The sequence below is a fragment of the Strix aluco genome, chromosome 18 (assembly GCF_031877795.1).
Source record: "Strix aluco isolate bStrAlu1 chromosome 18, bStrAlu1.hap1, whole genome shotgun sequence".
Lineage (NCBI taxonomy): Eukaryota > Metazoa > Chordata > Aves > Strigiformes > Strigidae > Strix > Strix aluco.
The window spans coordinates 3128193-3152481 of NC_133948.1; the positions used below are offsets into that span (position 1 = coordinate 3128193).

General features: G+C 51.2%; 1 protein-coding gene and 2 long non-coding RNA genes across 5 annotated transcripts; 2 read left to right on the forward strand and 1 right to left on the reverse strand.

Annotated features, from left to right (window-relative positions):
• The first annotated feature begins 114 nt into the window (after positions 1 to 114).
• Positions 115 to 3878, forward strand: LOC141931519 (uncharacterized). The gene is made up of 3 exons (XR_012625604.1): positions 115 to 212; positions 654 to 772; positions 3726 to 3878. It is a non-coding gene; the product is annotated as an uncharacterized LOC141931519 (long non-coding RNA).
• Positions 1608 to 24161, reverse strand: CFAP251 (cilia and flagella associated protein 251). 3 transcript variants are annotated; one of them, XM_074843768.1, is made up of 23 exons: positions 22695 to 24161; positions 20875 to 22554; positions 19433 to 19780; positions 19172 to 19312; positions 18575 to 18684; positions 18020 to 18128; positions 17520 to 17600; positions 16976 to 17053; positions 16398 to 16442; positions 15854 to 16071; positions 15057 to 15251; positions 13016 to 13263; positions 12774 to 12922; positions 11819 to 11992; positions 11336 to 11520; positions 10707 to 10821; positions 10329 to 10492; positions 7342 to 7432; positions 6987 to 7130; positions 4380 to 4478; positions 4064 to 4292; positions 2771 to 2872; positions 1608 to 1839 (listed from the first exon to the last, which is right to left on the reverse strand). In XM_074843768.1, exons 2-23 carry the CDS (start codon positions 21265 to 21267, stop codon positions 1724 to 1726), a joined length of 3534 nt encoding a protein of 1177 aa, XP_074699869.1. In that variant the 5' UTR covers positions 21268 to 22554; positions 22695 to 24161; the 3' UTR covers positions 1608 to 1723. The 3 variants fall into 3 exon arrangements, with proteins under 3 accessions (XP_074699869.1, XP_074699870.1, XP_074699872.1); XM_074843769.1 differs by lacking the exon at positions 4380 to 4478 and having other exon boundaries at positions 20875 to 24161; XM_074843771.1 differs by lacking the exons at positions 1608 to 1839; positions 2771 to 2872; positions 4064 to 4292; positions 4380 to 4478; positions 6987 to 7130 and adding an exon at positions 7144 to 7245 and having other exon boundaries at positions 20875 to 24161.
• Positions 3896 to 12767, forward strand: LOC141931518 (uncharacterized). Its single transcript, XR_012625603.1, has 5 exons — positions 3896 to 4084; positions 4340 to 4496; positions 7028 to 7150; positions 8803 to 9253; positions 12354 to 12767. It is a non-coding gene; the product is annotated as an uncharacterized LOC141931518 (long non-coding RNA).
• Positions 24162 to 24289: the final 128 nt, after the last annotated feature.

Sequence of the window (24289 nt, forward strand, 5' to 3'; positions counted from 1 at the left end):
TGGGCTCGGCGCGGGCTCGGCTCCGCCCGCCCGCCGGGGCCCGCGCACTGCGCACGCGCCCCGTGCCGCCGGCCCGCGCGCGCGGGGCCGAACCGGGGGTGGGGAGGGGGAGGGGCCGGGCGCTGCGTGAGGGGACGGCGGGCACCGATCCCACCGATCCCCCCCCACCCCCCGTTCCTCGACGCTTGAGACCTTTTTGTGGGCGTCGAGGGGTGAGAGCCAGGAAAGGGGGGGCGGGAGGAAGAGGAGCTGAGGGGACGAGGAAGGGGCCGCCGCGCCACCCTGCAACTGAGGGGGACAAAGCGGCGGGGGGAGGCCCGGCGGGAGGGTGCCCGTGAGGGGAGAGTTTGGCTCCTTCTTCCCCTTCACCCCGCTCGGCTGTGCGAACCCTGCGGGCGGGGAGCGCGGCGCCCCGGCCTCGCTCCGGGGGGCTCCCCCGGCGGCAGACAGCCGCTCGCCCCTCAGCTCGGTGCTGGGGTGCCGGAGCAGAGCCCCGCTCCCGGGCAGCCGGGTCTGGGGGAGCGATAACCCCGTCCAGCCGCCACTAGTGCGCACCTCGAGGGTGGGGATCGGCCATGGTTCTTTTAAAGTATTAAACAAGATCCTTCATAAATCCATAGTATGCAGATTAATTTTTTTTTTTTTTTTTGCAGTGGCTATAAGGTTTCTCAGCTGCCTAAAATAATTCCAGTAATTAACATGGAATCAGACTGATTTTAAGTAGCGGAGGATCTGATACGACACAGACACGTGGAAGTACATGAACATATCCGTAAGTGGGCAGAGTTAGACTCAAAGCGATGCTCTGCAGAGCATCTCCCATGCCCCGTAGCCGGTGCACTCCGGTCGTGGTGCTGCTGGACTTCTTCATTAACTTGCATCTAGTGCACACCTTGCTGTTTGTACTAACTGTACAATCACAGATACTTTCAGAGTACATAACAGCGATCTCTGTTTAAAAAACATTGCCACTGAAAGGAACGCTTCTTAAGGGCCTACATTATTATTCAAATTGATGCTGAGGATGATGTAAAGAAGGAAGCTGTTCAAAAGCACTTCACTGATCTTTCTACAGCAACTTATATCAGCCTCATTATGCTGTTTATACAAACACAGTAAGATGCCGTCCCATTGGTATTACACGGCTAATTGGAACTACTACTTTCAGAAAGAAAAAGTAAGTTTTAAAGGCCAAAATGGAAACCTGGGTTTAATGTATAATGCAGCGTTCCTTGCTTTACTCTGTTGGAGTTATAATTACAAATCCATTCTAACCTATCCAAGCATTTTGTACACTCTGTTTATCAAGGTATTTAATCAATACAATACTTCTATGTTGCTCTTTTGCTGTCAGGTTTCACAAATAAATACTGTTTTAACGTCATGAAAATAGACTGCATCTGGCATAAACCCACCTGAAATGAATTCTAGGAAGGTTCCAGCCAAGGATAGGGATGGTGAACGCAAGAAGACAATGTGGCAGCTACCGCTTCATTCTTTACAGCCACCCCCGTGTTTCCCTACATAGGTTTGATCCCGTAGGTTTGTGGCATGTGCTAAACTGGAGTCTTTTTCTAGAGTTTGATTAACACAAAACTATGTGATCTTTACTTTTTAATAAACACAAAACACAAGTTTTGAAGACATTTGAGGAGACTGGGAAGTAGGAACAAGTAGAAAACTTTGTGGTAGCTATGCTTCTGTGTCTTCGTAGACCCCGGATTCATCGCTTTTTTCTGTTTTTTTCTGGTTCAGCAATGGGTAAGCCAAGAATGTCAGCAGCGAATATCTCTGCTGTGATTTCCTCTGGAATTTCTTCTTCAGTCAAAGCTGCTGCACCTGGAGAGCAGTAACAACGACACAAAACACACAATAGCAATGTCAATTTCCAGATCAGGAAAATTTATAAGCAGCAGTAAGTGGATGGAATGCTTTTAAAGATGTACAAAGTAATCATGAAGAAGTATTGGTTTACTAGTTTAATGCTTGATGTGTTTGCATCAGGGATCGAATCTGTTTAATCTGCGAGTCTCAACCTTGCAGGAAGTCGCTACCTCAGGAGGGTCAAGGGGCCAAATGCAACTCTGTTGCTTTGATGTGATTTGAGGATCCCAAGGAATCCAGGGATTCCAAAGTTGCTTTGCAGTGCTGGGCAGTTCCCCTCAGGACCTGCGCCTTCGCTGTGCGCGGCCCCTTGTCAACGGCCCTAACCAGATGCTGTTCTGGACTGGTGTGGACTGGGACATGGATTGTGCAAGAATGTGGCATTCACCATTGATTCCAGTAACAATGGGCAATGCCACTTGGCGGAAATCAGTGCCGTAATTTGCTGTTCTAGACTGGTGTGGACTGGGACATAAACTGTAGACCAGTGCAGTGGTTATCAGCAGCTCCCTTACAATGGGCATTGCCGCCTGGATGCGATCAACACTGCCATTTGCATATTGTAGGATTCCTTTTTGTCTGTGGACTTTGGCGTGTAAACCTTCCACTGTGTGTTTCTAATTTCTGTTCCAAGCCAGCAGACAAACAGCGATATAATCTTGTCAGGTCCCAGTTATATTTCATTGTCCATTTATTTTCAGATATACCCACGCAATTGCTGCATGGATGAAGGACAATCTGTAGCTCTATGACTATTTTTGCAATCTTGTCTGAGCGTTTTTGACAGCTCTTGGCCTAACAGGGTAATGGGTTTGCAATTGAAATTATTCTGTTTGGGAATTGAAGTGATCCTGCTTCTGCACTGCCTGGAATGTTAATCCTGTACCTGAGGGATCGTAGGTGTCCGGTTCAGACCCTCCTCCCGCAGGCCGCTTGCCCAGCAGGGTGGTCAGACACTGCGCCAGCTCGTCCTCTGTCATATGCTCTCCTGTACACAACAAAGCAACACCGGCCTCTTGGGTTATGGCGTCATTAGCACAAAAACTAGAAGACAACTCAAACAAGAACCGTGTACAAATGAAACAGGACAGCTTGAAAGAGGATTTGGCTCGATACGCATCGCCAAGGAAAACGCATGATCCCAACACAGGAGAACGTTGATCCTAAGGAAAATTGTTATTGAATATTGCATTTTGGCCAAAAACATTTATCAAAGGGAGAAATTCTGATGCAGATGGCTCTTTAGGCTACATTGCACTTGCAAGGGCTTAAGCTTCTATTCCCACTGAAGAATTCCTGGCACAGGGCAGGCCACAGTCCGTGTAGCGCTGCGGCTGTAGCCATTTCCACACAGAGGAGGAAGAGGAAGGTGCAGGAAAGTCTTGATCTAGTGTCTTGGAGTAACCTGGACGTAGCACTTGTTCCGAGTTAGTGGCTGGCTCATGCCCATAAAGTGATGGATCTGTTCTGAAACTGTTCTATCTAATGTATCTATTTACAGATGCTCACACCACTCATGTAAATAATGGACCTTTCTCACCCTGCTTGAATCCTTGGTTTCCAAGCTCTTTGTGGCAAGGAGTTTTACCAGGTGATGTACTGAGTAAAACAGCATTTACCTGTTTTAATGCTTAGCTGCACTTTTACAACAGGAGTAAGACAACAGAAGTTTGTTATTTACCTCTCCATGGCATCGGCCATAAGCATATTTATACACACCTTTATAGTGTTCTCCCTGATTCAGCTGAGCTAAACCATCCCATCTTTTCAGTTTTTCACACATAGATTCATCCCGGGACTGACCAATTTCATCCCTCCTTTCTTGTCCCCCTCTTTTTCAGTTTTACTCTACCTTTCTGGAGACTGTGTGACTGGAAGAGAGAGCGATGGTTCAGATAAGGCTATACTGGAAGAAGGATACAATTTGCCAAGATCCATACTCACCATGTGACAGACAAGATACCTCAGGCCAGCAGAGATTTCCAGAGCACTGAAAGAAGTGCAGCTGAGACAATAGATGTGATTATTCAATTTAAAATCTTAAGACAGGTGGCTTCACACGCCTGCCCTGGTTACCGAGCTATAGTTCCAGATTAATTTTTTGCTGCAGTGAATACGTTCTGAAATTGAAGGCAGAACTAGCAAGCATAAACCTAATATTAGAAAAGAAATAACTCACCTCTGCACTGAAGCAGCAACAGTAAGTCTCCTCTGTCAATAACTTTGTCTCCATTCTCATTATCATAACCAAGAACCTGAAACGCTCGTTGTATATCTTTCATTGACAAGCCAAATGCAGGTCGATGATTTACATAAAGTTTGATAAAATCCCCTAAATTGATTGTTGTCACTTGTTCTCCAGTATCCACATACTTGCTGAATTTTACTTCATTTATCATTTCTTCAATCTAAAGATCAAGGCAAGACAGATTGTTACATGTTTTCTTTTTTGCAGAGCATCAAGCCAGTTTCCAGTCTCATGAATGCCGACACACCGTAATCATGCACATACTGGTACCACAGATGTCATGGCCATATCTCAATAATAAGCACTCAGCAGCTGAGGATGGACACGGCTGACTGTTACGTGCTTTCTGTTATGACAATATAAGGTAAAGACGGGGGTAACAGATATGTAGTTATTTTGGATTTCCTCTGTTTTCTTATGACAGGCATTTGGTGACTTTGCAGCTGCTGCCAGTACCTTTGCCACAGCTGTGTCTCCACTCTGGGGACAGTGGGCAGGCAAACCACAAACCAGTAAATATACCACCCCGCTACAGAAGTACACGCATGAAAGACCCAACATAACCAGGCTGCAGACAGTATATGCACACCCTGGCTTTCCCACCCCGATTTGACATGCGCCTGGTGCAGTTCTGCCACTGCACAAGCCAAATCTGAAATTTGCTCCGTGGGGCAGACATCCTGCACAGCTGGAGCACTCGCTCTTCTCTCAGGCAAACGGGCAAGCTCTGGCCAGGCCGGATACTAGTGGTTTTCCTAAAGTCTGGTGCTTCAAGTCAGCCCAGTTGGCAGCTGAGCAGATGTGTGTCCAAAAGGCAGGATCTGCTCCGTGTCTTCACCGTACTCGTGCTCCAAGCAGCAGCCCCTTTGGAAATAACACGGGCAGCAGAGAAACGCCGGGAGAATTCCCTGTGCCAACACGTACCAGGCCTGCTACTCCCCGGGAAGGGAAGCTGATGCAAGATCTCCCTGGGGAGGACTTTGCATTCAGCCTTGGGCCTTTGTCCTTGTGTCACAAGTTTTTCCACTGAATGAAGCCCGGGGAAGAGGGAAATCTCAGCCTTATATTTTTCTTGTAGCAAATGTCACACCAGGCAAGAACAGTCATTTTCACTCAGCTCTGGCTGATCTGGGATTAGGTTTTATATCAGCCCCACAGAACTACAAAAGAAAAACACCAATTCCCAAAAGCTTTGCTAGTCAGCCCAAGCTGCCTTTTCTCCCTCCTGCTTTTCCTTTATTAAAACACTCTAGAGAGAGATGAACTTTCTTTCTGCATTTTAATACTGTCCTGCCTGCTTCAAGAAGCAGATTGTAAGTTGCCTGGTTTCACAACAGCTTAGCACCTCTGTTTCCGTGCCTGAAACGCTGTTTTCATTTTGATTTGGGGCAGGGTGGGGGTTCACAGTTATTCTTGCAGAGACGTTTCCCAGGGGAATATGTTCTCTCTGTCCCCAAGAGGCGAAAATGTAATAACCCAAGGAAAAGATCTAACAAAGCGCGAGGGGATAACACCACAGCTTGACACAAGGGCAAAGCAGTCCTGGCTCAGATGAACATTTGCTGGTTGCGGGGGCTTCAAAGCAAGTCTGTTAGGTGGTGGCTGTGGCAAAGGTCCTGCCTCCCTTCTGCTCGCTCTCCTGGCAGAGAGTACGCCCGGGCAGATGGGGTGGCACTGACTCACAGCCCCATCTCAGCAGCCTGTGGGGTGCCTGTGCAGTGGCAGAGATGAACGCAGCCTCCCCCGCAGAAAGATGAAGGGAGCACAGCGATGTACTGCTTCCCCTGGGAGAACTCCTTCAGCGTTGAAGGGCTGTAGCTGGTGCAAAGAGGTCGTTATTTAAATCTCCTTGCATCAGATTCAGTAATTTTGTTTTGTATGTGCTTTAATTACCCTTTTGCCAGGTTACAACATTACAAATGAGGTTTGTATACAATACAAACTGCCTTGTGTAGAAACAGCCACAAAAGGGGAAGAAGAGCACCCTTATTAAATCAGTTGTCTTTGTCTGCTGTAAAATTTGAAGCTAAAAAAGCTCTTGAGAAATGTTTGATAGGAAGCTCTACTGCTGCAACCTGAAAGGCAAGCTCAGAGAGAGCTTCTGCAGAGTTTATCAGTTATGAAAGAGCTTTAAGTTCCGTGGGAATAAAAGCTGCTGTCTCCATCTAAAATCATTCTTTCATCAGTCCCAGGCAGAGCAAGAAAAAGAGGCTCTGTCAATGTCCAAATGAGTGACTGCATGGAGCTGGACATTCCCACCCGCGCTGGTAACACACGTAGGATGCTCTGGTTGAGTCTCCGCCTGACCTGGAGGGACCCAGCCTGTGGCCCACCAACACTTGCTGCATGTAAAGCAGCTCAGCCACTAGTAGAAGTCACAGAGAAACCAAAACACATCACTGCCCGCACACAAGGTACTTCAGCCCATGGACTTTGGAAAGATGGGGGCTGCTCCCCTTGGGAGCTGAAGGAAGATCCATTCCTCAACTTTCTCAGTTCACCTTCTGAAGAAACCCACCTCTGCAGTGGTGGCAGAGCACTCAACCTCTTGAAGACCCTGAGGTCATCTTTTGTTGAACTCTTCTGAACTAACAGGCTCCAGGTTTGCTCAGCCTGCCCCTGCGGTTGCCCAGCTCTCTTGTGAGGAATCATTACTTTTTGAGGAATTTGCTGCCAGATTCTGACCACTGCTATATTGATGCAGACCAGGTTAAATACATTGAAAGCCAGCAAATATACTCTGGAGCCATCCAGCATGGCAGTAGTCAGAATCTGGCCCTCAGGACACTTGGTAAATGCAATCAGTCTTACTCTTTTTTTCTTTTAATAACAACGATAAAAACAACTGGCCAACCTTTTCCTCTGATGGATAAAATCCCATTGCTCTCATTACAGAAGGAATTTCCTCCAAGGGAATATGTGTTGACACCTGTCTGGTCTCCAGTGTATCGATACCATGGCTGCGCAGCTGTGCATAGTAAAAATAGTCTTCCAGTTCCTGCGAGGGATTCAAACAAGGTACCGTAAAGTTCAGTTACCAACAGGCGCAAAAGATAAGACTTCTGTTAAGATTTACTAACGGGCATATCAATGAGATCGCTGTTAAAGGCGAGCTGGACAAAAAAAATAAAGAAATGTCAGGCCTGTATAAATGAATCTTAAACTCCAGCCAGATGTTGCTGGACAGTGTTCACGGTGAGCATAATTACCCTGAAGAATTCGCCTTCTCTGCCACCATCCAGTAGGTTGTAGAATGGGATCAGGCCCTCCCCACCCAGGGAAGCAGCAGCATCCAAGGCACTGGCAGAAACAGAGAAAGAAGGTACAGGAAGGGTTCATGTGAGGAGAGATTTCATGTTTCCCTTTCTAGTCATTCTTCACAGACACTTTCAATAAATAAATAAAATCCCTGGGCCTCAGAATTCAGGAAAGAAAAGCACTGCCTTGAACCATGTACTATTTTATCATTAGCCTGCACTTCTATGGCATATTTCATACCCAGGTTTTACATACAATAGCACAGTGTGGGAATTAATTATTACTGAATGGTCCTCTTGTTTAGTGGAATGAGCACAGGGCTGGGAGCCAGGAGCTTTTCCATGGACTTGAGCTTGGTGTCTGGCATTTAGCTTTTCTGCTTCCTTATAGAGACATTGAGGGAGATGAATTAGCTAGATCAGCATTTTGAACATGCAGAGAGGGCTGGGGCTTGGTGTTTGCAATAAACCACACAAACCTAAGTTCTCTGTTCCTTCATCTAACACATTCTTCCCCAATAACTCAGTGCAATCCATTACTCTACTTCCTCTCCTGTGCCGGGTGACTGTGTCGCAGGTGCAGTCTACATTAAACTGAAAGCTCTGAGTGCCACCTCTTTGTTTCAATTTCATAGGCAGTTGGAACCAAAAGAATCTGTTCGGCTTATGCAGATGAAAAAGGAAACCAAGCTTGGTAGTGCAATCATGGCGTAGCGTTGCCACATAATACCCCACGCCTGACAGCAAGGCTGCAGCTTTCACGCACACCTCTGTAGTGCTGCTTCCACTGGGTTTTTCTGCAAGCTTCATGCTTTTTTCATAATTAAGTTATCTGGGTATTAAACACAGTGGAGATGCACAAGATGCCAGAAGCAGCAATAAAATGATAATTAGCTCATCAAGAGCTTCGCTCTGAAAACAAATTACATAGAAATTCAATGTTGCCTGGACCCTGGCCAACCATTATAAAGAAGGATCATTTATATTCTATTGCCTTCCTTAAAATGTCGCTTATTCTGACCCCCGACTGCTTAAGCCACACAAAGTGGAAAAGAAAATAAATAAGTCCATTGCTTTCCCACCCAGGTTTCCTTTGTTCTGGCTCATGAAGGTGAGCTGGCCCAGCACCCTTTGGGCTTTCGTCTGAGTGAGCAGTACCTGCAAGAAATGTTTTACGCAGGATCAGCATGTGTCTTAACCACGAAACCTTTGTCCTAGGAAGGTGAGGGGCAACCGTGTTTCACAGGTGCACTCCAAAAGGCAAAAATAGGAGCGAGGGCTAAAAGCCAGCTCTTGTGGGGTTGATTTCCCAGAAACCAGGAGACGTGTTCTGAGCTAGTAGGGTGACATGCAGGATAAAATAAACCAGCCACAGACCAACAAAGACCACGCCATGCTATCTATCTTTTCCAGCTCCAACACAGGATAAGCTCCCTTTCCAGTCCTTGAAGTGCAAAAGTGAAGTTGCTCCACGCTGGCCTGGCAGTTTTCAGCTCATTCCCAGCTGCCTGTTCCCTTTCGAAGTACACCGGTGTGTCTACCGGGTGTCTGCAGCCACGCTCGTGAGGGGAGAGCCCTCTGCCCTGCACATGCATTGCAATGACCAGCGTTGGTCCTTGACATGTAAAGAAACCAAAATATATATCCTGCCTTTGCCACGTTACCCGCCTGCCATGTGGGAGCACGCGTCTGGCACCGCTGCCCAAGGGAGCTGGCAGAGGAAAATTGCACGCTTGCGGAGAAAGGCGGAAGAAACCTGGCAGGGTTTATCACTGACGCTCCGGGCCAGAGCCTAGAAATCCTCGTTTGCAAAAGCAGCCTTCACTCCTCCAGCCACCCCATTTACTGCAGTCCATTTACTCATGTAAGCAAAGCTTTATAGGATTAAGGTGGCTTGTCCTAAATCCAGTCTTCAAATGCAGGGGGGATTTCCTAGCAAATGCTGGCCTATCCCATTTGGAGAGCAGACACTTTTGTGTCAGCAGTCGCCCCGTACACTCCTCCTGAAGCCAGTGCCACTCCTCTGATCCCCTGCCTAACCCCGGCAATCCCCCATCACACTGGCCAGGCCCTCACAAGGACCTGAAAATCCTCTGCTCAACTTCTTACCACTTGGGTACCATTTCCCAGACTGGAGTATTTTATAGGTGCTATGGCCACTGCCTGTGAGGTCTGGTGGTTTAATCACCCCTATTGCCTATGTAGCTACATCCCATAGAGGGGAGCAAAGCCCCCCCAAAAATGTGTCCCTCCTGTTTCAGCTGCCATCCCACATAGCTACGTGGGGCCTGACAGGTCATCGCCATCTAGGCTGACCCCACTGCCATGCCACCATCCCCAGGTGTGGCACGTGCCCACCATGCTGAACTGTCAGTAGGTGCTGAACTAAGGCTTTTGGAGAGCCTGTGTAAATGCAGGGCATGAGGCTCCAGTATTAATAAACCCGGTTGCAGGTCAGGTGTCTGGGAGCTGGCAGCCCCCAGGGTTGAGCAGAGATGCTGCCAACCTCGACTCATGCTCCTCTCAGCGAGTGGTGGGTCTCCTGCTTGTATGAGTGCTGGGACCTGTCCTCCACGCTGTGACCCCCCCCTTGTCAGATGTGGTTTGTTGGCCTGGTCGTGGGCACGGTGTTGTGGAAGGAGAGCAAAGCTGCAGGGTTTTGTCACCTGCCCCCAAAAGGATCTGTGCTCAAGAGAGCCCTGCAAAGAAACACTCCCACGCAGCACCCTGCTGCATTGCCCCATCAGTGCAGCACCACCCTATTCACTGAGATAAGCGCAGAAATAGCTGGGAGACCTGGATTTAACACAAACAGAGACCTTTTAGGACAAAAGCCCCATTCTCAGTGTAGATGCTGGGGAACATTTGCTTCAGCTGTGTTGGCCAAACAGCTGTGGAAAGCCGTAACAAGACTCCTTTCTCCTTCCTGCGGTACTCACTTTAGGTTGACCTCCCATTTCATAACAGTGCAGTCGTTCCCCCCCACTGTGAAGACGTAGCATCCGTCGTAGGAGCTAGCAAGGTCAGAGACACCATCTGGGTGGCAAATGAAAGCTGAGGACTTGTGGGGGTTGCCATCAACAGGCAAAATCTGCAAGCCCACCTGTAAGGAAAGACAGAGCCTGGGAGGGCTGGGGGTCCCACAGGAGGGCTGCACATTGGGGCAGTGCCACATCCTCCTCCTGGGAGTTCGCTCAGCTCTTGAGCGGGACCAGCCTACGCATAGTTTTGTCTGCAGCGAAATTCCCCAAGGAACAGGGACCACCATGTCTACACGTTGGGGCTCTTGTACAGTTGGGGCGGATGGGGCTCCATACCTTGTCCTTTGTAATGTACGCCAGATAGCATTTCTGGGGGTCCGTAGTGTTTGTTGTTGGGAGGATTTGTATCTTCTCCAATGGGGAGCCATAGGTTGGTCCCAAAAGGGTCTTTCTAAAGGCAAACAACATTTTCATCCATTCTAGGGCTCACAAAACATTCTCCCTCTCTGAAAGACTGCCATGCGCAAGGATGGGCAGATATGGGGAGGTGTAGTGGGTGCAAAGGCTTTGTACTACTGGCTGAGAGGACAAGACAGGGTTCCTGGTTAGAATGGACCACACTGGGGCTAAGAGAGAAATTTAATGCTCAGAGATCATTCAGTCCTTGTGCTTTGCTTGTGTGAGCTCCTGTCTCTCTATCTGTTGTCCAACTGTTGTGTCTCAAGTCCAACATGCTGGACAGACTGAAACCCACCCGCAGCCACAACCTTACTAGGTAACATGCTAGTGAACGGCACAGTGGACACAAGGATGGATCAACCTGAGGGCCATAGAGTCATCCCAAGATCTGCATCACGGGTGAGCAAACACATGCTCATGGGTGGCAGTAGGGCAGGCATTAGACAGAGGAGAACATAGTCAAGATGGGGCTCCCAGGCAGTGGTAGTCATGGATCTCTCCTCTACCTGCACATTTTGGTTGTCGTGTTGTAGAGCTTCATTTTGTAGCAGTTGTTGGCAGTGAGGATAAACGACTCGGTGCTGAGCTGTGGGTACCAGGCCAAGCATAGGGGCACAGCAATCTGCTCTACCCGGTCCCTGTGCAAGATCACCAAGCGGTCCTTGCTGCTGCTGTTCAGGTCATATTCAACCTGGAGGGAAGACAAGGAAACACAGCAGCTCCCCCGTGGTCTGCCAGCACCCTGGACCTTGTGAACTAATTGGATCTAGCATCTCTTGCAGCAGCTGGGGCGAGCACCTTGCAGTAGCAGAGCCTCAGCCCTGAACCCTGGGCAGATCTGTCCTGAGACCAGGCTGAGAAACGACAGAGCTGGTGGGAAAGGGTTAGGAGCTGCAGAACCAAAGACTGAACCTCCCTCGATGCTCTTGTCCAGCCCCCTGCTTTAACCACAAAGCTCCACTGCCCTTTAGACTTTCACATTGACCTACCAGCTGCCGGTCCTCCCCAAGGCTCAGGAGCCTGGGCTCGTTGCTGTCTAACTGGACCCCAAAGAGGATGCTCCGGATGGGTTTGTAGTGGGAGTGCAGCCCTGCCAGGTGTTCCCAGCATCTGCTCCCGTTTTGCAGGACTCTCTTGTAAACAGTCACCGAGTATTTCTCATCCTGGAACAACACCACAAAGGTCAACAAGCCACGATCCCTGTGCACATCCCCTGGCTGGCAGCAGACAGCTTTGCATGTCCCCTCTGGGCTTAGCTCGGCCCTTTTAGTTTTGTTGAGTCCCACCAGGAGGGTTAGAGTCACAACCAGGATAAAACACTGGGTCAAGTAGATGTGGGCAGCTGCTCCCAAGGGCAGCACCGCAGTGGTTCTCAGCCTGGCTGGAGCATCCTGGCTGGAGAGCAGTCCCTGCTGTGCTCTCACAGCAGAGAGGCACTAAATTGAGTTCAGTGACTCCTCAGATGCTTCCCACTTCTCTGCCCTGGCACCCAGGCATGAAGGGGGTACCTTTTTCTTTGTACAGATCATCATCAGTTGCTACAACCTCTGTGCCAAACTGCTTCAATACATTTCTACCTTCAATTCATTTCTGCACTGAGATGTGGGACCCAGGGAGCAACCCCCTTCGTGGTGCACCAGCCTGGAGGAAATCCCTGCTCCAGCCCTTTCTACAGATGGATGCAGAGCTAAGGCTTGTCACTAAAGTTAGCGATGGGATGCTGCCAGCAGCAGGTCTGTGGAGCGGCTGTGACTGGTGACGTTTTTACAGAGTGACTCTTCAAGCCAGGAAAAGCATTTCAGAGTCACAAAGCCCCAGGGGAGGGACAGCCCTCCACACCGCTCACCCTGCCGTGCCTCACAGGATGGCCAGCAATTCCCAGTCCAACAAAACCTGCACCGTGAGCAGTGCATATAAATCACCAAGAGGGAAAAACAAGCTTACAGCAGTTGCAAGGTACTCTGAATTGTGAGAGAAGCTAATATGAGTCACAGGACCTCGCGAGAACTTGAACTCTTTGCAGCTGGACTGAAGGGAAATGGCATCGAGGATGTAAACACTTCCATCAGTAAAACCAGCGGCCAGAAAATAACCTGAAAAACATGCCAGAAAACTCTCACAACACAATCGCTCCTCCCGGGAAGCCCAGTGCTTGGCACGTGGGGAGGGTCATGAGGCCAGGATACCTTCAGGGTCATAGGACAAGCACTGGATGCCGGCCTGGGTGAATATCCTGCTAACGAGGTACTTGGTCTGCTGGTAGTCCCACACCTTCAGCAGCCCGCAGTGACTCCCCACAGCAACAAGTGCCTGCCGGGGGTGACAGGAGATGGCATTCACAGCTTTCTTCGCCTCTTCCATGACTTTTTCAAAGTTTGTCCTGTCTGTTGCAACATGGAGCACAGTTGCATCAGAGGTTGAAAGGATAAAGTTCCTGTTTAGTGTGAGAGAAACAGAATTTGATGAATCAGACTAGCTGGCTCATGTGCCTCCAAGCTATATTACACATCAGTCTCTTTTTGGCAACTTAGTTGGACGATCACTTCTATTTTGCGATATGCAATATGCAAATACTTCTTGACCTGGAAGGCAGGTGGCACTTTGTATTCATGACCTGGTAAATCTCCACAGGAAGACACTGGAGCCAGTTCCATTTTCTACTTGGGTAGGCAAGCCAGAAGATGAATGACATCTGCGTAGCTTTTGCTGTTTGCAAATCACTGGTGTGTGAGACGGACAAATGAGCAATTGAAGATACTCTGAATGGTCTTTTCATATGTCTCCATGCCACCATTGTCAGTGGCTCCATGTTGACCGCGCTGCCACGGACAAGGTCAGGGGACAGTTTCAGCCCCACGCCGCAGACAGAGCTGCTGCCTGTCTGTTCGCTCAGCCGTGCCGACCGTAATGCAGCAAAGAGGGTCCCGTCGCATAATTGGTGATGTGTAAAGCAGACATCTGAATAATTATGCACATTACAGAACAAATATGTGTGGTTGTCAGTCTGCCTGAGGACTGAGAGTCTGGGCCCAGTTAAAGGGTCAAGAGAGGACCACACAGGAGCTGCACAGACAGATGCGCATGGCTGCATCACACGAGCAGCACGAGTGGGGAAACAGCAGCCTCTTTGCTAGCTGGCCCATGACAGCCATCAGTTTCTGCACGTCTGGCCCGGGCACTGAAGGATGCTCTTGCATGCCTTAGCTGGGCTCTTTAGCCATACCTGATCCCACCAGCCTGGCTAGAAGAGCAGGCTCAAGGTTTCCACTTTAGTTTTCTGCCTTTTGTGCTGCCCAGAGTGGCTGCAAGCAGCAGGAGCTGCAGCAGCAACCCAGGAAGAGGGATGAGACAACAGAGACCGACAGGGAAAACCAAACCGTTCCCCAGGGCGCTGCTCCAGGCTGGAGAGGAATCTGTCCCATATGGCTCTTTGGAAAACACGTGCAGCTAAGGACAGACGTTGCCAGGAGAGCCTTAACAGGAGTGACAGACATATGGTTTGCAGGCTGGTTCGAGCCACAGAACAGCTTCATCTGGCCTGCAGACTTTCTATAAATCCTCAGACACAGTTACATCACGCAGAGGGACGGAGAGGGGCTGGAGACCAGGCTGGGGTTGTCCCAAGCTCCAGAGTCCATGTGGTACAACCCAGCACGGATGCCATGACCACTGGGGCAGTCTCTGCACCGCCACTGCCCCGATTAGCTTGACTAGCCATGATAAAATCTAACTGGAAATAGCCATCCACGGGAGGGGTTTAAGGGGGGGATTAAGGGGCCCAGCAGAAGCTGGAGGCTCGGCATTAGTGTGCCGAGTATGTGACAGAGGAGCTGTGCACCCCGGGACCAGCAGATCATCGCTGTGCCTGTGTTAACACTTCTCACGCCTGTGCCAAGGCATCACATCAAGTTCAGAACTGAAGATGTGCCAGGGGCCACCTGGGTTTTGGTGGCCACTGGGAGATGCGTGGGGCTGCCCAGGAGACACCCCCCTGCTTGTCTCTGGTGGGCAGGTGGGAGAAATGCCCAAAGTGAAAAATCTGTGGAGAAGGGGTATAAAGGGGCACGTTCCCTCCCTGTCCCTGTCCTGCCCAGAACCCCCGGGTACAGGGTTGGAACTCCAGCCAAGGCAGAAGCCCGCGGGGCAGCTTTCATCTGACCATCTCCCCAGCTTTCAAGCTGCAGGGCAAATGCAGGAAAAGACTTGGGTTTATAAAGGGTCACTCACCTAGTGACAAAGGGCTGGCTGCTGGCGATGCAGGAGTCAGAGCAGGCTAGGGAGGCACCAGGAGGATCAGGAGGGGTTTTGGAGAAGGAGATGGACTGAATGGGACCCACACTGCTGTGGCTGTAGCAGGTGAGGAGCTGCAGCTGCCCGTCGTAGAATTTAACCTGACCTTTCACATCGCCTGTTACTATGCAGCTGCAAGGAAGGGAAAACTTAATCCACACACTGATTGAGAACTCCCAAATATTTCTTGGATAGCATCCTTGGGCAGAAGCAAATCTCTTCCCCTTTTCTCTGCACAAGTGCATGAGAAGAGCCCCATACAGACGTGCAGGGGGAAAGCCCAGGGCTGTGCAGAAACCACCAGGCTTTGCTGTGACCCTGCAGTGTCCCCTGCCCTGTCCCCAAGGCTGCCAAGGCGTTTGGTGGCTGTCTGCTCCCTCTGCCGGCAAAGGCCAGGAGACTGAGCAAGACTCATCCACAATCCTCCGTGACCATGGCAGCACAGTGTCTGAGCTACCCCAGCAGATCAGGGATCACATTAGCAGGAGTTTTAAAAGTTCTTTTTTTTTTTTTTTTTTTCCCCCCCTAGCCAAATTCATTGCTGGAAAAAGCCGGAGCAATGGCTTATAAATCAGCAGCGCTTTCCTGCATGAATTTCCCTGGTCCTCCCACGCTGCCAAGTGACTTACAACTACAACACTTGGCAGTAGCTCATCAACATTAGCTCTGCCATTCCTGTGGCTGAGACATCTGAGGACTATACCTACGGCTACTGAAAACTGCCATCCTGTTACCTCTCAAACACCTTGAGCACGGTAAGGCTGTCCTTCTGCACAGGCACCAGTTTGGTGGCCTTCATGCTGTGTGGCTTGGCCCGCAGTTCCTTGGAGGGGGTGCGGGGACCCACCACGTCCCACACCACCAGCTTCCCAGCCGAGGTGCCCGTCAGAGCTTGCGAGTTGTTAAAATGAAAAACCGACTGGCTGAAGTGTCCCACCATGCTGTTGAAGGTCTGCAGAGAGAGAGGCGAGGCCATGTGTTTGTCCTGGGTGCTGGCTCTTCCCCCCTCAAGCAGAGATGTTCCTGCTTGGTCCCTCTGTGTGACATTCCCTCCCCGTCCCATGGCAGGGCCATCAGAGGCAAGAGCCCCAGGAGAAGGTGCCGTGGGGTGTCTCTAGGAGAGAGCACCCCTCTTGACCTCAGCTCAGGCAATCCTGGCTTGTCCCTTTGGAAGACCAAGGGGGACAGGGTGGGGACATGGCCACTGTTTTTGCTCAAGGGAATGGGAAGGGACAGTGCTGCTGCCAGGAGGAAAGCTGCGGTCCCCTCTGCACTCACCTGGCTGCTCAGGAACGGTGCTCCATACTGCAAACCGGCATCGCCCTGGGGAAAATGGACAAAATGTCCTGGACAGGCGTTTTGGAGCTGTGCTCTGAAATGCCAGCATGTCCCTTCCCCATTGCCTGGGCGCTGGCCCTGTGCTGTGGTGACCAAAGCAGGGCTCCCGGGACAGAAAGGCTCCAAGACCTTCTAGAGAGCACAAAACACCCTCTCCCTCCCTGGTCTCCTCCCCCAAAAGCTGCTGACCAGCACAAGGCACACAAAGGGCCCGTGGGGAAGCAGGGGTAGGAGAGGCAGAGCATCGCTGCCGCAGCTGGGCCTGACCCCAGTGTGGAAGTGGAGGGAGAGCGATGCTCTGCCCAGACCACCTTCGAGTCTAGTGAGAGCAGGGAGTGGGGAGGGGCGACTGGGTCGTGGGGGGCAGATCTGCAAATCAAGGTGTGACCCCAGTCGTGGGCAGACATCTGGCCCCGCAGCCCCTGCTGCTCACTAGTGTGCAGCCCCCCCGCGCTGCCTCCCAACCCTCTGGGAGCGCGTCTGGCACCAGAAATACCACTTCCCATGTCCCTACTTACCCACAGGTAAAATATCACCTGGGTTTTGCTGTTGCTGACAAACTCATAGGGATTTTGAGGGTTAAAAATTACATAATCCTGAAATTAAAGGGTGAGAATCACATTAATGCCAAGCTGAGCAATGCTTTCTGCTTATTCGTTCATGCAAAACATTTACTTTTATCCAAAACCCACTTCAGCACCTGCACTCAACAGAAAACAGAGGCCAAATTCCCTGTGGAACACCAGAGCTGTGCTCTCTCCTCTGCTAGTGGGGACAAGCTGGCGGGGCCGTGGGCTTTTCCTGCTGGTGTCAGGGTGATGGTGAAGGACATCCCACCGGGGTCCCCATGGCTGCTGGGCAGCAGAGGAGCAGCCATAATGGCCCCGAGATGCTCCACTGCATTGGGGTGCAGCAGGGATGGGGTGATCCTGCCTCCCCTCTCCAGCTGCCATCTACCAGCAGCCCTGTACTGGGTGGGGGTACGGGGGGTGCAGGTGAGGATGGGGCTGCCCAGTCCAGCCCAATCACGCTCCTCTGTGCCCCTCAGCCGCGGTCACTCACCTGATACCCAAACTCAGGCCTCAGCTCTGTGCTGCACATGGGTTTCTCTGTGGGTGAAGTCCACTTCCAAACACAAACTCTCTGGCAGAGAAGGGAAAACCCAACGGACATTTGTGGTTTTTCTGGGAACTCGGGGGAGCCAGGTGAACCCCATCCCCTCCAGCTGCAGGGGATGATGGGACATAAAAGACTGGAGCAGGATAAACCCAGCATAGCCTGGCAGCAGAGAGCTTTATTTCAGGAATTAGTGCTAGAAATTGCTTCAGTGAAAGTGCATTGGAGTCAGAAGCTTTTACCTCAATTTAAGATCCGTTTTCTCAACTCCACAGCATTCACTTTAATGAAATCCAGGTCTGTCTTCCAATGGCTCAGCAAAAACAAGCCATCACTCTGCAAACCTGCTCTCCCCATCCTAATTTCCACCTCCCCTTCGCTGCACTGGGAAAAAGTTCCAGGGAATCTATCTCACAAGGCTACAAAAGAGGAGATATTTTCTTTACCTGCACTGTACCAGCACTAATGGTTGCCAAATACTTCGCATCCTGGGAAATAGCAATAGCATTGATCCCATCCTCTGGATGACTCCCAAAGATGGTTCTCACCGGTACCCTATGGATCAAAGCCCTCGTGAGCACTCACAGCAGCACAGGGGGTTCAACACAAAACCTGTGGCACAGCCCACCCCGGTCTGTGTGGCAGGGAGGGAGTCTGCAAACACTGGTGCTGCCACTGGAGCAGCCAGCACTGCAGCTGATGTTCAACATCCTCTCCATCCCTTCCTCACAAGTAAATGGCTCTGGGAAACAACTCAGCAGTGAGGTTTTTAGAAAAGACTACAGCTTGGAGACATGATGTGCTTAATCTGGGGGAGCTCAGGCCCATCTCAGTGTGCTGTGGGTGATACAAGGACAGCGAAGCCCTCGGCTCCATTTTGGCTCCTTTGCTGCTTTATTCCACCCCTGTGTTCTTCCCATTTCACTCTCAGCTGAGACTGGAGTCAGTCCTAAGCAATTTACTGCACATAGGTGTCTGAAGAGGAGGTTCCAGGAGCTTACCCAGAGAAGGAGTCCCACACAATGATCAGAGCATCTGGCCCTCGGTCGGCGGTTGCAACCCAGCGCCTGTCTTCACTCACACACAGGCAAGAAATGACATTCGTATGGCCCTGAGGAAAGAGAAGCAGCAAAGTGCCGTGGAGGCACTGCCAGTGCTGTCCAGACCCAGCGATTATTTAAAGCGTTCATCAAACTGCTCTGCTCGTGATCTCCCCTCATGTCCTCTCCCAAGGGTCCTCCACTTTCATCCCTCCAATCCAACTTTTGCATCCCATTTTTCACAGGCAGTTCTGAACCCACCACCCCGTCCTTGTGCCTTGCACTGGCTGCAGCTCCCCAAGCCAAGAAGCAGTGGAGAAGAGGGGGCCATGCTGCACGTGCTGCTCATGGTCACTGCTGCAATCCAACACAAAGGACGTTCCACCAACACATGTTGGGAATTGCAATGGGCGTGCAAGTAAAACGATACACTCCTTTGCATGGGCTGCTCTTCAATTCAGTTATAGGTGATCCCTAAGCACCAGGAAAAGAGATGGAGGAAGAGATTTCAGGAGAAAGGGAGGAGGAGGAAGGAGACATGTGGGTTGAATGCCAGACCTGCAGATGGTACTGCCTGTTCCCCAGGACATCATGGATGACCACCGTGTGGGAGGAGACGTACAGAAGCACCCGGTCCTTCCCGTCCATCAGGCTGTGCACAGCCAGGCTGCTGTTGTAGCCCAACACCCAGGACAGGTTCTGCAGGGAAGAGGCAGCTCCTGGCTCTTAGCAGCCAGGACAAAAAAGCCACAAAAGATCTTTGGGGTGATGGGAGAGAGCTGGGCAGGAGCGCTGGGCACTGTGCCCACTGGTACTCACGAGCGGGTGAAGGCAGGCCTGCCTGTCCTCTTGGAAGAGTGTCCCTGGCGTGGCTGCCCACACCAAACTGGCAGAGCTATTGCGCCCATCGTCCTCCCCGCTCCTCTGCTGCATCTCCTGCTCCCCGTAGCCTGAGCGAGGACTGGAAACAGCCCCCCTGGGCTCAGGCAGTGCTGAGGGAGGTCCAGCACCATCCAGGTGTGTTGTCCCAGCAGTGTCTGCTCCCAGGGCTGTCCCTAAGGCAGTCGTGTCTTGCCTCCCAGCCCAGGTGCTGGGCAGGGTGCCTGCCTTCTCCTTGGCAGCATCCTCTGGTAATCCTTCCTTCCCCTTAGCAGCAGCGAGGGGGTCCTTGGAAAGGGAGAGAGGTTTCGGTGTGCGCTAGCTCCTGGGCTAGTCCACAGCTAGTGGGAAAGCACCCCAGCACATCTCAGATCCAACCTACATCACTTCCAGGGCAGGTATCCAATATCAGGATACTCCTCTGCTCCTAAACCGCCTATGAATTTGTGCCGGGGAAGTTTGCCACCAGTTGTTTCTTCTCTTTCTGCACATCTTGCCTTGCCCTCATTGCACCTCCGCAGCATCCCATGTCTCACACCACCTTCCCAACAGCTCCTATCACCTGGGCTAAGATGCCTGAGTTTCTCCTCCAAAACTAACCTATACATCCTTTGAAGGCAAGAAGTCTGACCTTTTTACTGTCCACCCCCTGACTATTCTCCATGCAAGGGTTATTGATTACTGCAATGGGGTGCATAGTCACAGGCTGGAGGGGGAATGATGGCAAATTGAGGTTAAAACCAGGACAATTGCGTCCTGGAACTGGGGCTGAGATGGCTGCGAAGGGCTCTGCAGCAAGTCCAGCTCTGCTGCCAGCGCCACCCGCTGTGCTGCCTGGCAAGCAGACAGAAAGTGAGGGTAAAAATCCCACCACCACCTTCCTCAGCCCCTCACCAGACTGTTAATAAATGAATTAAATAGCTCTGGGGTGTCAGAGTTCGCAGCAGCCCCCAGACAGGATTTCCCCAGTCTGAGCATTGGCCGCTTAATCTTGTTCTTGGGATCCACATTAGCTTTTGCCTCTCCCCACGGGGCTACTTGATTTCCTATTGCAATCTCTCATGCAAGACATAAACCTCATTTGGACACCATTTCTGTTTCTGAGGGAGGTAAGATAATATTTCATTCAGTGCAGAGACGAGGCTGGGTTCCCTCCTGCTCACATAACTCTCAGGCAGCTCAAGTGCTCAGCAAATATTGATGGCTGGACTGAGACTACGCAGAGATGCTGCATCTGTCGAGCCCCACTGGTGGAGTTCCTGCTCTGCCTCCCCAGTGACATCTCGAGAGAAACCCTGGTCCTGGAGCTGGGGGATCTGCTTCCACCAGGACCTGCCCGTGGACCCTGTGTCAGGCAGGGCTTGTGGTGGTGCTGCCCTCACCTGCTTGGGCAGCACGGCTGTCTCCTGAGCTGTCTGTCCATCCTGTGACATCTCCATGGGCTCACTGCTTACTCCTGTTCTTCCTCCAGTTGTCTCCTCTGGTATAACTTCACTTGACCCATCCATCCTCACCGTCCTTCTAGGGAGCTGGGGCAGGGAGATGCTCAGAAATACTCCGCCCCCTCCCCCCGCAGGGTTTGGCTGCACAACCACCTGGAATTTGGCACAGTGGAAGGAAAGGACACCTGTGAAGCTGGAAGACTGGTCCCAGAGCCCCTTTTCAGCTCCAGTAACGCTCCTGCCAAGCGCAAGCAATCCCACACAGCCTCGGTTACTCCAGCTGAGAACAGACTCCCTCTCACTCTGCCTGAACGCTGCGCCGGGCACGGGCATTTCCCCTCCGATGGGGGTTTGCCACAGTCCCCATAAGTAGCAGGGCTACTCCTGGGGGGGCAGCTGGTTCATCTCCAGCTTCACGGGTCTGGATTTGAGCCAACACTGGAGCCTTGTGCACAGAAAGTTTTCAGAGGAGTGGGAAGGGGGCCCTGGGAAAAACCCTCCCTCTGGCCTCACAGGCAGAATGGGTGCTCAGGGATGGCTGCGACCCCACAGGTCTCACTGGGGTGACCGCAGAATCGTTTCCAAGCCTCCTCCAGGCCTTGGTGCCTCCCCAACTGCCCCAAGAGACCCCCCCTGGGGACCCCACCGCTCACCGTCACACCAGTCCCCGCTTCTGTTTGCCTCCGACTGCTGTTCCCAGGCAACGGCTGCACCAACGGCTGCACCGGCCGCCACCAGCGACAGCCCCGAATGCGCCGGGGGGAGAGAGGGGGCTGTACAGGGAGAGAAGGGGGGGCCCTCTTCATCCCCACCAGCTGCCAAGGAGAGGCAGCGCTGACCCACTGCCCAAAGCAGGAACCTGGTGGTGTGGGGAGACGTTCTGCGCTTCGCCCTACCCAAGCCTAAATCCTGCTTGTGGCTGTGACAAAGTCCCTCTTGGCATCGCCAGACCCCTTTGGGACGGAACCCTCGCCCTGTCCGGGGAATGGGACAAGGGTTTTTTACTCAAAGTGTGCCCCCCTCAGGCGTTGTGGACAGCTTCTGCTCCCTTGGCACCCCTGAGCAGGACAAGCAGAATAAAAGCAAGAAAAATCAGCCTCCAACCACTGCCAGGTCCCCCCACCATCCCCAGCTCTCTGCCAGGATGGCACTCGCACAGGGGACCCCAATTTGCAGGGATCACTCCAAGCAATCGCCTCCACCACTGCAGATAATCAGCTCTAAGCACGCCCAATTGTTGACTGCAGCCTTGCTGTTAAGCTCAAATAATAACAATTTCTAAATCTAATTTGTTTTTCCTTCTGCCCAGCAAGAGGCTTGTACCCTGCTGGGAGAGAAAAGGAGTTTTGTTATCAGCTCACATTATCTCCTCGACCTGAAGAGGCTGCTGCGCAGAGGCAGGTTCTCAAAACACGACTGCTCTCAACTCCTCCTCTGTGGTACCAACCAGCTGCTTCAAATCAGGGGAGTTTTATGGCTTCAGGAGCAGGGATTTGGTCCTTAAAGCCATCTCTGCTAGGTGCAGGAAGGCAGCCTTGTTCAGTGCATCAGCACCTGCACGCCAAGCTTGTCCAGATACGGTGCTTTTCTCCCCAGACAGCAGCATCCAGTCCACGTTCCCTGATCATGTAGGATAGCGGGAGTCACCTCTGCTCTCCAGCACAAAAATCCTGTTTATTCTGACAGAGAGCGGCTCCTCTTCTGCTCTGGTCCTACAGTGGAGGTTTGAGTGTGGTCTAAGGAAGAAGCTCAAACCTTACCTGTCCACAGCAGGTTCTGCAACATAATTTGTGTTTATTACACTTGCTGGGATCGTTCAACCCGTTCTAGTCAGGACACCCAACCGGCAGGTCTGTGGATGCAGTGGTTAGGACATAAGGTTGAAGATGCACTTCTACAAGAGCTTCACAGAGCTGAGAGTCCTCTGAAGCGTTCAGAGACCCTCCACGCTGAAAGGGAAATGAGCTCCCCGAGAGCAGGAGTTAACCTGGCTGATGGGGCTGGACTGACTGACCCCCTAACCTCGTTTCAAGAGCGGTACAGAAAGCTGGGATTTTCTAGATCATTTCATCCCAGGAGGCACAAATACAAAGGCCTGGAAGGATGCGTCATGGGAGCTTTTCTTCTCCTGGACTGGTATCTAGACCCAGATTAACCTGCAGCTCAGGTAAAAGCAAGCCACAGCCAAGGCCAGCCCCTTGACAGTCTGACATTTCAGCTGCAACTTGATACCCAATTTATCCACATACTTATACCTACATTTTAGTTTATAGGGACAAAAGAGAGGGGCAGCTTGCAGACATAGGTACAGTCACGTTTAGAAACTGCAGCAGCACCTATAATACAGCCGTCCTTTTGCAAAAAAACAAGGCTCCCAAACCCAATGTGTGCATTTAAAAATTCTGGTTTTACACAAATCTATCGACACTCTGGTCCCATGCAGAGACTCAGCCCTCCTACAGAACAACTCCACGGGGAGTAACTACAGCCGGGGACATCACAGTGCTTTCCAGCGGGATTTCACAGGGGATCTGGGAGATGCAGTGGCCTTTGTGGGTCACAGCGCCTGGTGAGGGTCAGCAGTGCAGGCTCAGCCTCACAACTGCTCTGGTAAAGCGGGACAGGATGCGCATGCAACAGAGTCCCAAAATGCCTCCCCTTCTGTTATCCTTCAAGAAAAGAGATGAGGCACCACAGTGCCATGTTTCAGCCCTTTGAAAATTACTTGAAAGATCAGGGTGAGCCTGCGTTTGATGGGGATTATCTAGATACGATCTGATCCAAGGAACGCTGCCACAGGCTGCTGCAGCAACGCTTCCTCCCTAGCGCCGTGAAGCCTGCAGGAATCACCCAGCAAGGAGCTTTGCTTTGAAGCTTTATGGTTTCACTGAGAATCTGCTCTGTTGGACTGTAGGCTGAAACACAAACACTTGAAATATCAAAAGAGTAAACCTACTCAATTTACCACAGAGCCCTGGGTGAGTGATTTAAAAGTCTGGGGGCTTAGTCTGCTTTTTCAGTCTAATTTCAGGTCTGGTTAATAACAATTATAACAAAATTGCTCATTACGTGTGATGTGTTACTTATGTCACAACCTGGTTATGAAGCAGTCAAAGACTTGCACCTTACCTGGGCTTCAGCTCTGGAAGGTCAGGGGTCATGATTTTGTTTCTGTGCAGATCTGTGTTTAACCCACCCAACCTGGCTCACAATTATTGCCCAAAATAAGAACTTCTACAAGAATGGGTTTTATTGTTTTGGGAGAGTATTTTGAAGTTCAACGGGAAACAAGCTGAGAACAAACCAATCATCCCTGAAATCCCCTCAAAGAGTTTATACACACCAAAACCAACTA